Raw genomic sequence first — 13,722 nt, 5'->3', positions numbered from 1 at the left:
GTTTGGCTTCATTACTGTTTTGCTCTAGTGGCAAACCCCATGGACACTTGGAAGCAGAGCCAAGCCAAGGCTGTGTGTCGTTAGGTATCCTGCCCTAAGGGGTAGTGCTAACATTATTGAGCTCGACATAAATCAAGAGTCATGCCAGCACATCAGACCCAGGCAGAGCAAATACAAAGCATTAAGGCTCCGGGGTTAAGTTTGTAACAAGTTTCTGGCTGAGAGTACCTTTCAAGAGTGCAATTTTTGTTAACACTGGAGCCAAGCTGCATGAGAAATGAGCCTGGCACAGAGAGAGAAGTGGCCTTGACTGGGTAGGGGCCATCTGAGTGTTTGAAACACCCATAGCTCAGTCTGTGGCTCATTCACAAGCAGTGTGCCGTGGCCTTGGCCATCCATCATGTGGGTGTGTGGCTCGTTGTGGGGTGTTCCTGCCTCCTGTATGGCTGGCTGAAGTTCTCTGAACAGCTGAGGTGAATAGAGACCACCCAGAGTTGTCTGGGAATTGAGCCTTATAAACTGGAAATGGAGAGTGGTTACCTGCAGGCAGAGCTGTCACCTGCTGATAGTCCTACATGTGCTGCCCATTGCTGGGCCCTGGTAAAACCTAACTGCTTCACAGAGGTGACTGTGGATGACTGGCAATGGCCAGTGGAGAAATCACTGCATTCTGGACTGACTATGAGCAGTCTGTCTCACATCAGGTGCATTATACCTGTGCAGGGCATTCATGGGCCACTTGGAAGGGAATCTCACCCCCTCTGAGGCTAAGTTCTCAGGATTCGCAGAGCTGGAGTGAGTGAACCTGGTAGCACAAGGATGGTGCTGATTCAAACAGCCACAGGACCACACCAGCAAAACCAGGGCTTGAGATCCCCAGGTTTTGCTCTTCAGAGTGGGTCTTTCCCAGGGTGACAAGCCACAGAGGGATCCAGCTGGGCAAGGTTTACATCCCACTTGGTGCTGCAGACTGAATGCCACCACCAAAGGGACAAGAGAGGAACAGGAGTAGGAGCTAATCACCCCAACTCTGCAATGGGGAAGCCCTAATCACCCCAACTCTGCAATGGGGAAGCCCTAATCACCCCAGCCCTGCAATGGGGAAGCAGGTTGCTTTGCAGCCAGCAGCCCCAGGCAGTGCTGGAGTGGTCCCAAATTTTCAGTTCCCTCAGATTCCCTTGCCTATGGAGCTGGCCTTGTGTGCAGCAGAGGATGGGGAGTTCTCTTGACTTACCAGCTTGGATTTTTTTTCCCTGGTATCTACAGGTCAGTAGACATCAGCCCAACCAGACTGCACAGCTTAGCTCAGCACTTTAGACACCGGAGCTCCAGTTTGGAGTCACAAGGCAAGCTCCTTGGCTCAGAAAACGAGACAGGGAGCCCTGATTTCTACACCCCAAGGACTCGTAGCAGTAATGGCTCTGACCCCATGGACGACTGCTCTTCCTGCACCAGCCATTCCAGCTCTGAGCACTACTACCCTGCTCAGATGAACCCCAACTACTCCACCCTGGCAGAGGATTCCCCGTCGAAAGCCAGAGAGCGGCAGAGGCAGAGGCACAAATCTGCGGGCAACCTGGTCTCTTCCAATTCAGGGAGCATGCCCAACCTGGCTGCTAGGAACGGGACAGGGCACCACCGTGTCTACCTGCACAGCCAGAGCCAGCCCTCCTCCCAGTACAGGATCAAAGAGTATCCCCTGTACATCGAGGGCAGCTCCACACCCGTGGTGGTGAGGAGCTTGGAGAACGACCAGGAGGGACACTACAGCGTGAAAGCACAATTCAAAACCTCCAACTCCTACACGGCGGGGGGGATGTTTAAGGAGAACTGGCACGGGGATGAAGTGGACTCCGTCAGGCTCACCCCCTCCCGCTCCCAAATCATAAGGACTCCATCTCTGGGCAGGGAAGGCCACGAGAAAGGCTCTGGTAGGACTGCTGTGTCGGACGAGCTGCGGCTCTGGTACCAGCGGTCCACAGCCTCTCACAAGGAGCACAGCCGCCTCTCGCACACCAGCTCCACCTCCTCAGACAGCAGCTCCCAGTACAGCACATCCTCACAAAGCACCTTTGTGGCACACAGCCGGGTCACGAGAATGCCTCAGATGTGTAAAGCAACATCAGGTGAGAGTTGGGCTCGGGCAAAGGGGTGGGAGGAATGGGGGTTTCACACAGCCCAGTTTCGTGCCAGGAGTTACACCCTGGCTGGAGGTCAGTGCCAGACTGCAGCAGGTTATCTGACCTTCAGCTTACCAAGACTTGTCTGAGACACTCATCAGGGGAGAATGTCTTTCTGTAGAAATCATCACTTGGCATTGATGGGCTCTAACAACCAAAGCCCTGTTGCTAGTTCTATCCTCAGGGTGCAGTGGGTTTCTTGGGTTATGGCACTGGAGGTGGAAAGTAGAGAAATTGCAGGAAGGGTCACTTGTGATCATAGTGAGGAGAGTGATGAAGTAAACAGAGGTCAGCACAGGCTATGAGAATGTGTGTGAAGCACCAAAAGCATGAGAAAGGTTTTATGAGGAGCATCCCTGCCCCTCTGTGCTCTGTGAAAAGGTTTGAGTGATCACATATTTGTGGATTGCTAGGGTTTGGTTTTCCCATGCTGCTCCAGCACACGTACGTGCTGATAATATCCCCAAATTCAGAGTGCATCGGTTTTGCAGTATTATACCTCGTTGCCATGCACAGAGCTTTGCACTCCTCTGTGCTGTTAATATTAAATGGTAAGAAAACAGTGACATTCATTAATCTGAAGAGGCCACAGTGTGATATGAAACAGCCCAAGGTTAAATATTTACTGGCCATCAGTCACTGCTGGACAAGCCAGTTTGGATAGATCAAGGACTTGGTAAAACCCTGAATCAAGCCCCACATGGACAGGATTGCTGCTAATCAAGAGTTTGCACCATGTCCATCCTGCTTGTCCACATGCCTCAGGCTTGGCATGGGAGACACCACTGCTGCAGCCTCACTTGCCACACAGCTTCTCAGAGCTTCTCTGAGCAGTACATTGTGCACCCATGCTTGCCATTGGCCTTCTGACACTCCAGCATCACAACTGGGCCATGGTTACCACCATGCTGACACCACTGGGCTCAGTGCTCCCTGCTGACTGCAGCATGGTGCCAGAGAGGCAATTTAACACCAGGCTTCTTGTGGGTCATTAACAGCTGCCTGAGAAATATGTCTGATGCCAGTGCTGGCAGGAGACCCAGATGTGGACACATAATCAAGTAACTGCTGGAACCATCCTGTGTCTCCCTATGAGCAACTGGCATTTCTGTTCCACCCAGCAACACAACAAAAGCTTTGTCTTGGTTAGCTTTGGAATCCATACCAGTTCAGTTGGGTCATCTAGAAAGGACACTGGTGGGGTTGAGGGCAGAACACATAAAAACTGCTGTCAGTCAGTCATCTGGGGTTTTTAAACCTAAGTGTGATACCTGGGCAGCAGAGGTAAGGTGCTCAGTAACTGCAGCTTGTTGTGACCAATTGGCAGGGTAGGTTGGTTTTGTGTTCAGTCAGCTCCCAGATAGAGCTGTGGGAGGATACTGACCTCAGGGGCTGTGGGCTCCAAGGAGCAGACTAAAATTTATCTTTCCCTTCAAGTGTCATTTGGCATCAGCTAAAGAATTTGACAACACATAAGGAAATGCCAGGTAGAAATATCCATCATTTTAGCTGATTAGCCCTGGCCAATAGGACTGGTGGACTTCACACTGGCCTTCAAAGAGGATTATACTTTTAGGCAAATATTAAATTTGGAGGGTCAGCTCTGTATGGACCTGTGGAGGAGGAAAGATTAGTAAGGTGGATTTCTTTGCTAGACATTCACCAGGAAAACTCTCCCAGGAACCACTGCCAGTGGTACATTTTTAGGTCAGCTTGCTCCAGTCCTCACTGCAGTAAGATCAGCTTTCCTCTGGTCCCAGAGTAGTCAGCAGAGCTCAACTTCAGTTCAGTACAGATTCTCAGTGAAAGGCAGCTGTAGCTTTTGAAATCTTCAGAGTTGTCTTCCTCCTTAGCACATGAAGCAGTGTGATTGTCCAGCCTCATGCCAGTGCCAGCTTTCGCTCTGGGGGAGACAAAGCATTTCCCACCCCCCCTAGAAGCAGGAGGCTGAGCCTGACAGGCTGGGCTCCTCCAGTCCAGGTCCTGTGGAGATGTGCAAGTGAGGCCAGGCAGCAGCAAAACCAACTCTCTTCAACAATGGAAGAATTGTGGTGTTTGCCAGGCAGGGCTCAGCGGAGTCCAGGTTGTTGGATTCAGCTGAAACAGAACATTCCTGCAGAACTGAGGACAGACCCAGCCCATGACACCCAGCAGTGTCAGCACCAGCCTGGCTGCACCCATCACATTCAGGCCATCACATTCAGGCCATCCAGGAACAGGCTGAGGTCTGAGTCCCAACACGACATGTTGCTGCTGGTCTGACCAGCTGATACTTCTGAACCACCCTGACCTTTGTGCCCTCACCTCACCATTTGTTTTTCTCCACCCTGTGGTTGTTTTTCAGCTGCCTTACCTCACAACCAGAGGAGTTCAACACCGTCAAGCGAACTGGCAGCCACTCCGCCGGGCAGTCCCCACCACATTCTCTCATGGCAGACTGGGTGAGTGGCTCTGGGACTGGGTTAGAAAATTCACCTTGCTCAGTGCTGGTGAGACAAAACCTCCCCACACACCAGCAAAGGGAGAACACAGGTGTGGGGAACATTTTGCAGGTTCTTCATAGTCTACACCCATGCAGAACGTCCCCAGCCTCCTACTAGTCCTCCTGTAGCAGTGGAGCTCCAGTTGAGGCTGACCAAGATGCAGCAGTGCCATCTGTGCCCAGCAGCTCTGCTCCAGGGAGTGCTGGATCCACAGTGAAAGCAGCCTTGCAGGTTCTTCCAGCTCAGAGAGTCCCCTTCTTCCTACTTCCCATATGTTGAAATAGCTCATCTTTTTTTTATAAACCATCATGCTGGATGTCCAGACCAAGGAGACCTTTGCTGTAGAGGTGAGGTTAGGTGTCTACCATATTTGTGTGTGTAGCAACCACATTATTCTGTTAGGTTTTCCCTAGCAGTGTGTTTTAATGACTATTAAGTGCATCTTTTTTCAGCTACCACTAATTCTGTGTTTCACCAAAGCATGAGTCATTACATGCAGGTAGCCATTACTCATGTGGATACAGTAATTGGGTTCTTTGGCACCTCTTTGTGAGGCAGGGAGTTCAAGGAGTAAACAAAAAGCCTTTTGCAAGCTCCCCTGGGTATTCTCTAGAAATCTCATGTCATTCTGTCCTGCTGCATGAAGTAGAGATCATTTTCAGATCCCATCTTAACTCAGCATGTCCTGGATTTTTTTCTTCTAAATTGAGTTTGGTGAGATCAGCTGGGAAGTTTCAAACTACAGCCCTCACAATACCATAGACTAGGAAAACAGATATGATCCCCTGAGTTGTGAATTGGGACCGGTAACTTTAGAAACATTTCACTGTGCAGCCACTGGAAAATCCCATGCTCTTTAATTCCTTCTGGTCACCTGTGACCAAGTTTGACCTCTGGATTTACTCAGCACCGTTCGTGACTGAGCTTTAAAAAGGAGATGAGTAAAAACATAACCCTTAGGCCAGCCTGGGATTTTAAATTCACACATTGACATCCAGCCTCACATGTTCTTTGCATGAACTTCCAGCTTTAGAACAATAGAATTTTCCTGGTCCCACTTCACAAAAAGTCAAGGGATCACAAGAGAGGCAAATGGCAGCTATCTTTACTGTGCACTGAAATTTCCACTATTAAGGATTTGAGTCTAGACACAAACCTTGGTCTCAGAATTAATCCCAATCATAATTCCTCTAAATATCTCCATGATGAGCAGAAGTAAACCTGAAGCAGCCAGCTGAGAAATCTGTGGAAAAATCCCAACTTTTCTCATTTTTCCATTGAAGAAAACTCATGCTCCCTGTCTTTAATAGTAAAAATGCACCAAGCCAAATTTTCAGTTGGTGGAAGTGGAGTTCTCAAGATGTAAGTCCTGCACCAACAAACAGTGCAAAAAGAACTGGAGACAAATCAGGACTTGTTTGGTGCCTGAGCAAAGCACAATAGGAGCAGATAGTTTGCCATTAGATGCACAACACACAAACACCCCCTTCAGGATCAGGCTGTGGCCTCCCAGCACAACACAGGAGGTTGCCAGTTCTCCCCAACATGCTTTTGTGTCACTAACTTTTTCCAAAGGTGATTCATCAACTTGTTTCCCCACTGGATTAATAAGCTCGTAACAATGTCTGTGTCACTTCTTTTCTTTAACATTTCCTCTCTCCTCTTCCCTCCTTTTTTTGCTCTCCTTTGTTCAGAGAAGGAACAGACAACTCACCCACTATGGATGAGTCTCAGTCTCCAACCCACCAAAGTACTGATGAATAGAGGTATAGTAAGGGAACCTTTTGTTCTTTCTTCCTTCTGCCTTACACTCGGTGACCACAGCGCGAATAACCAGCACCCCGCTGACCCAGAGGAGCAGCCCCCTTTTCATTCCCTGCCTCTTTGGCAACCTTCAGCTTTTGGAAGAACAACTTGAAAGCATCTTGAGGCCCTCTCTGTGCCTTTTCAGCAAGTTTGTGGCTGTGGGGCTTTCCTCTGTGAAAGAGGACTTGGGGGCCGGCCCGCTCTGCGTTTAGTCAGAAGTTGAACAGGCACAGAGAGCAGGTGGTGGTGACAAATTTGTGGCTGGGGACATTTCAAAGCAGCACAGCCAAAGTGCTGTGGGGGGGAGTCTGGGAGCAGCATGGCAGGGAGGTGAACCTGAAAAATGGGGACCTTGGGAGACCTGGACTGTGCTTCCAGCAGTGCTTCAGCCCTGGCACTGAGCACCCCTTTCTCCTTCCCTGCCGTGGGGCAGAGCCGTGAAGCAGAGGCTGGGAGCAGCAGCACTGAGGTTTCATGGAGTGAGGAGCAATCCTTGCCCTGTTCCTGTGGGAAGACAGAGGGGGAAGGGTGGTGGGAACAAAAGAAACCCTCAGAGTATTTCTATTTTAATTAAACTGCTGTCACATCTGACACTTATTTGAATCTACAACCATTCACAGCTGGCATCTGTCAAATATTTCAAGCCCAGCTTTCTAGAGATAACCCATAAACCTCTGTACTACAGCACAGAGCTGGGAAACAAAAAGCTCTTTAACATGCAGACAGTGATGCCCTTGCTCAGGTTTCTCCCAGATGCTGGCCTTGGGGAAACCAGGTGAAAAAGAGGATAGAGGAATCCAGAACTGCTGAACTGCATCAGATGTGAGATCAGTGCTGTGAGGTGGAAAGGGGAGGAGGAAGGAGCAAGAACCCCACAGCAAACAGACAGAAAATGCATCTCCTACTTTTGGCCTCAAAACAGTCTCTAGTTTGGGAGTTGGTTAAAATCAAAGAGTGAGATTTCAGAGATGTCAATTCTGAATATTATTATTATTCAGATAACAGCCATCACTTTTCAAAATATCAACAAGATTCTGACCAGTGTTTTTCTCTGGCACAGAGCTCCTCAGACTAAGCCCAGAGCCAACGCTGATAAGAGCTTTAAGATAAATAGCAAAGAAAATTCCCAAAGTGTATCTTGTCCCATTGTCTGCTCTGTGTAAGCAAACAAACAGCCCTGCAGCAAAAGAAGCAGTAGCTTGTCAAGAGAGGTGCCCTGAGATGAGGACTTGGCCATCTGTGACAAAACATGGTCCTTCCCACATTGGACCTGACACCCTCTCAGTAGTCACGTCCTGTCTCTTCACTGGAAAGCCACACAACTCCTGGATTCCAGGTGATGCAGGAGCCTCTGCCATGAGCAGGAGGGTGGCAGGAAAGCACAACCACAATCCACATTTCCACAGGCTGTGGCAGAGAGGGCTGCCCTGCAGACCTGCTCCTAGGAGTCTCCTACTGAACAATCTCTTTCCCTCACCATAGTATTGGGTAGGAAAGGGAAACAGAGCCCCTGAGGGGTGGCAGAGCTGCTGCTGAACCCCAGGGGGAAGGGGCCGCATCCTGACAAAGCAGAGGCAGGGCTGGTACCACTGTGGTGGGATGGACACAGAGGGTGGGATGGGCCACAATCTCTCACCCTCCAGCAGCCACTCTGCTCCCTTGCTGAGCACCCTGCCACAGATGGCTGAGAGCAGAGCACTTCTGCTGCAGCCACTCCTGCATCATTCAAAACTGGGGCAATTCCTGCCTGTGGAGAGGCTGCTGGAGCTCAGCTTTCTCCTGCCTCCTCTCATTGGGAGGGTGGGGGGCAGAGCAGAACTGTGGGGCAAGAACAGCCTGGGTCAGAGCAGGGCCTTGCATGCTGAGTCCACCCCAAACATCAGCTCTGGGGATGTCTGCAGAGTGCAGCAGGGTCTGTGAATATCAGGTGTTCCTCCTCACCCATAATTACAACGTTTTATGCCCGTGGTTGAGCTTTCCAGCAGCTCTTGTTGGTTGTCCTAATGAAGGTTCCTTTCACCTGCAGGAGCTACAATGATAGCTGTTTCCTGGATTCTCCACTCTATCCAGAATTAGCAGATGTCCAGTGGTATGGACAGGAAAAAGCCAAGCCTGGAACTCTAGTGTGAACCCCTGACCTCAAGTTAATCACATCAATGCCATGCTGAGATCACCTCACTGCCTCTCATTTGCCTTACCCAGATGCACTGTCACCCAGCACCAGCTTCAACTCTAAAGCACTTTCCTCACGATGCAATCCAAGGTGACATTTATACAACACTGGTCCTGGGGCACCCAGCACATCCCATGGCTGAGCAGTGCATGTCCCTCCCACTGCCTGTGTGAGCAGCCATCTCCATAGCCAGGCAGCAAGTAAAAAAAGCATCTTTTCTTGGAAACCTTGAAGCCTTTCAAGGTTTACATCAAATCTCCTTGTTTTGCGGCATGTAACAGCAGTAAGATTTCCATGACCTGCGAGCTGAAGCCAACAGAGCATTAATTTAAGGGGAAGGGGGTGTTTAAAATGGGACAGAGGCTGAGAAATGGATATCATGGTCCTGAAAGTGCATATATTATGGAATGGTAAAATCCCATCCCCTCAGAGATGTGCCAGTCTCACAATCAGATCTGCACTGCCAAAGATCTCCACACCAGTGTTGCAGCGTGGTTTTGCTCAGCGACAAGCAAGACCACATCCTGTAAAAGGACATTTCCTTCTTTGCTTTGAGCCCACCAAATGCAAGGGAAACAACCTGGTGTGCTGCAGGCACACTGGAGGGCTGGCTGGTATCACAACATCACTACAAGCTACCAGCAAACTGGACAAGCAAGGTTTACCAAGGCATCATCTGAAGCAGAGGCAAATCCTGCGACTCTGTGGCTGGCACAGGTCACACACCAGGACACAGAGAGGTTGGGGTTGTGCTGGTTTGGTTTTTTTTTTTTAATACTCTGATGAAGATAAAAATTGCCAAAAAACAAAACAAAACAACCCCCCCCACCTTTCTACAAAGAGATACAGCCAATAAATTTCAACCTGTTTCTGCACAACTCGTTGAGATGAAATCAAAGGGAAAGCACATCGCAGTCTAACTGAGGCGCATGGACACATCCGCTCCACTCATCTTCCCTTCCTTAGCATCAGTGTAGCAAAGGGCTCAGCCCAGGGCTGTGTGGGAGAACCGGTCTGTCAGGAAGGCTCTGAGCAGCCAGCAGACCAGGCAGAGCTCCCCATTATGAGAAGCAACCACAAGAAAGAGAAGCAACTCCAGGAGGTGTTGGACACGAGCGAGAGCTGCCTGCTGATACCAAAAGGAATCTTGTACGGGAGCGTCACGGAAGGAGCTGCAAGTTTACACATACTTTTGAGCAATGCTTTATACTCGTCAAGCCATGGAACTTTCAAAGGCCTCAAAAAGACACTTTTGTAACGAACAAGTGCACAATCTTTGGTGGATGCTGAAGCTGGCACGTCTGGGCTTCACTGCGGTGCTACGCTGTTTTTATTGCCACTGGGAGGGGGGGAGGCAGCCGCCTTCCCCTGCCTGTGCGTGCAAACCATGATTTCCTATGGGAAAGGCATTAAATGGCTGGAGGGGGTTACGTTGTGAAAAGCAGAAACTGAAGTTAGCTTTAGTTGAAAGAAAAAAAAAAAAGAAAAAAGAAAAAGAGAAGTGTGAGTGTGTGCCCGTGTGTGTGCTCCAAGAATAACAATGACATCTACCAGACAAAAGTAGGGCGAAACGTTGAAAATTAAAACACCACGACTTGGGGGGGGCTGCCACACCTTTTGGGTATCAAGATTGCTGGAAAACTGCATTCCAGGCTATAAAAGAGAATGGGTTCTTCATAATTAGGCTTGGGGAGATGAAAAAAAACGAATGGGAGCAGCTCATGCAAATACCTTTCTGTCGGATGTAGGAGAAGCATTTGCTCTGCTCCCCACGCTTGCCCGCTGTGCCTCACATCGCTGGCCATGCAGGGGGTGGCCTGGTCTGGGAGAGGAGGGCAGCAATGGGCAGCAAAGGCTGCTAATTGTCCAGGGAAATCCATGGCAGAGCCTGGAGGGAGACATCGTGTTCACACATGAAGCATAAATGAATTATTCCTCTGAAAAAGGAAAAAAAAAAAAAAATATATATTTTTTTTTTTATACTGGGCAGGGGTTTCTGAAGCCAGCCTGGTGCTGCTGGGTCTCCACTGCAGGTTACCACTGGAGCACAGCTCCCTCTGGCAGTAATTGAAGTCTCACTGCTGGAAGAACAGGCAGTGATGAGCTTGCACCCTTTATCTGGACACGCAAAATGCTGTTTTCACCGTCTCTCTAGGCTTTGGGGTCTCTAACGTGGGAATTATTTCAAGCTCCTAATTGGATTTTTGGCTGGATAAGAGATAGCACTGATTAGTGACATTTACTGACAAGATTGGTAGCTAAAGTGAGAGGATTAAATAAGGACAAAATTAAACAGCAGCAAGTAATTTAGCCCATGGATTTTTAGGGGCTCTAAGCAACTGTCTGTTTTCTTTTTAATTTCCCTGGTAGGTGGTTTGGGGTTGTTTTTTTTGGTTTGGTTTTTTTTTTTTTTTTTTTTTTTGTGGGTTTTTTGCTGGTTTGTTTTTCTGTGTGCATTCTTTTAATTAAAAAGAATTCAACAACAGTGGCACTATGAGGCCTCTGGGCACTACAGGAAGAAACATTAATTCCTCCAAGACCAGATCTGCAGTTTTGCAGCAAAGGTTAAAAGGTGGCAGCCCTGACATTAGGGAAAACAAATAAATAAAAAAAAAAATGGTCAGCCTGAATTGCAAACAGGCTTGAATAGAGAAAAAGCTTTCTAGAAATGGATCAAGTTTTGCTTTGTGTTCTGCTTTTCTGTTCTGCAATCAAGGCACACGTGAGCAGCCAGTCTGGTAGTAAAGACAGATTAAGTAAAACAGGTTTTACTGTTTAGCTCAATTCAATTAAACACAAATGTACATAAAATGTTAATCATATGAGATTAACATATTTAAGTATAACGCGGGGGGGTATAGACAGAGCTATTATATACAAGCACTTGACTACCAACTTAACCCCCTCCTTGACTTTTTTATTTTTCCAGGCTCCATCTGACATAAAGCCACAATTGTGTTCTCAGTCTCCATGTCCCACGCTCCCTCTGCTGAGCTCCCTGCCCCGGGAGGGTTTAATTTACAACAACATCATCTGCAGTCGAGTGTTGAAAATGTTGAAACAGTCCAATTTGTTTTCACTCTGTATTAGTTTTAGTTTCAGGCATAGCCAATCCCCATTCAGGTGCTATCAGATGACCAGTTACTGCTTAGTTAACTAGATGTAAAGTTTTACATATATATTAATGTCAATAGTTTTATTACGAGTTGTGTAAAATGGACTCTCTAGTTTAAAAAAAAGAAAAAAGGAAAAAAAAAACCAAGAAAAAAAAAAAATAGGTCTCTCCTGAAATTGACTTTAGAGCATGGAAAATGATTTTACTGGATTCTGTTCAACTGTAATCAAGGACAAAATATGTATGTTGTAGAAAAAGTTGCAGAATTAAAAAAGATCTGCTTTTAATTTATTCTTTTTGTATTAAGAATTTGTATAGTTACCTTTACATTTTGCAAAACGGTGTTGTCAACACTTCCTTATTAAAGCATTTTCAAAATGAAAACTTGCAGTGGTCTTTCCAGGAGGGCTTAGCACCGGGGGAGTCCTTACCTTGGCCACTGCTCCACCATCTCTGTGAGACGCTGGGTCCAGATGTGTGCACAGCTGGACAGGGTTTCTGGGAGGGACCCAATCCTTGCCCGTCAGGGGGCCTGGCTGCAGGAGACACTGAGCATTCCCAAAAACATCCTTTAGAGATCCCTTGGGGGTTCAGTGCTCCCCTCAAGCACCAGTCCAGGGGGGTCTGGGGGTGCCTCAGGCAGTGCCCACCCACCCACCCCAGCAGGAAATGCACTGACCTTTAACTCCATGGGCAGATGTGACCCCTGCAGCCCCCTCCAAAATGATGGGCAGATTCCAGCAGCCACACACTCTCTCCATGGGGATCCCATCCACACTCCTCAATGCCCAACTCAGTTGCTTCCTGTTCTTTACATTTATTCCCACTGTTCCACCCCAACACCTCTCCTCTCATCCACCTGACAAACCCCACAGCACAGGAAGCCACCAGTGGTGCTAACCCAGCTCCAGGCCACCCAAACCATCCCCCAGCAGCGTGTGTGGGAGAATCCCACATCCCAAGAATGTCTGGGAGACGACAAAATGAGATTTTTTCAGCGATGGAATTTTTCAGGCACCCCCTTAGCTCTGGGACTTTGGCTCAGATGTGTTGCCAGTGGCTCTGGTGGTGCTGTGGACACCTCTTCAAGCTCTACAAGGTGTCAGGAACAGCTTTCCTCACAGCCTGCTCCAGACCTGCTCCCAGTACTGACACCCTTGTGCCATCCCTCCTGCACGGGGGGTGCACTCGCTGCACTCACCCCCCATGCCCCACAGCCAGAGTGTTCTCCTGCCCCTGGGAAGTGAAACACCTCAGCCAGGCTCATTATTTGGGCAAGACTGGAGGTACAACAGAGCCAGTACAGATGGCAGCAGGAGAGGAACCCAGTTCCTCAATCAAAAGAATCTGATCCCACATAAAACTTCCCTAAGAAACATCCCAGCAGTGCAGACAAACGGAATTAAAAGCCTTCAACTACACACAGTGGGGACACCACAAACTGAGAGAACCACCTCACACATTCCCTTTCCCTGCTGGGATGGGGGTCAGGGGCTGCAACAACCTGGGGCACATTAAAGTCCCCAAAATACTCCAGACGTGGCTAGGGTGGATGCATGACTTCATCTGAAGGCTACAAGGCTTTGGATTCAGCTGAGTTATTTCCGCCCAATGCAGGAATTATCAGAAATAAACATCTGGAGAAGCCCAGAGGGGAAGAGTCTGAACTGAAACATCCCCTCCCTGCAGAAACTGTCAAGCAGTGTGACAGCTGCACCACACCCACTCACCCCTAAACTAGACTCAGGTGGGGTTTGGATTTTTTTGATTTTTTTTTTTTTTTTTTTTTTTTTTTTTTTTTTTTTTTGGCTAAAAGGCATTATTAACTATTTGATCACGGTCTGGTAGTTGTAATTTGGGGCCATCCAGCTGCAAAGAGCCTCCAACCAGTAATGAAAAGCAGCTGCCTTACCAGTGTCCCCCTGCCTGCAGTCCCCTGGGGACCAAACTGGCTCTCACGTGCAG

At 48.5% G+C, this 13,722-nt stretch overlaps 1 protein-coding gene across 2 annotated transcripts in view; it reads left to right on the top strand.

The window, feature by feature from the left end:
• The window catches only part of FRMD4A (FERM domain containing 4A), a 149,191-nt gene extending 137,050 nt beyond the window's left edge, over positions 1-12,141 (top strand). Inside the window, exons 21-23 of one of the 2 annotated variants that reach the window (XM_030456226.1) lie at positions 1,267-2,126; positions 4,525-4,621; positions 8,496-12,141. In XM_030456226.1, the coding sequence (XP_030312086.1) occupies positions 1,267-2,126; positions 4,525-4,621; positions 8,496-8,598 (1,060 nt within the window). In that variant the 3' untranslated portion in view covers positions 8,599-12,141. Of the gene's footprint in view, positions 1-1,266; positions 2,127-4,524; positions 4,622-6,357; positions 6,609-8,495 lie in introns of those variants that run through there. The other variant, XM_030456230.1, reaches the window with a different exon arrangement.
• The last annotated feature ends 1,581 nt before the right edge of the window (positions 12,142-13,722 follow it).

The sequence above is a fragment of the Calypte anna genome, chromosome 1, assembly GCF_003957555.1.
Source record: "Calypte anna isolate BGI_N300 chromosome 1, bCalAnn1_v1.p, whole genome shotgun sequence".
Taxonomy (NCBI): domain Eukaryota; kingdom Metazoa; phylum Chordata; class Aves; order Apodiformes; family Trochilidae; genus Calypte; species Calypte anna.
Note: the sequence above shows the minus strand (reverse complement) of the source record. Positions and strands in the feature narration are given on the sequence as shown.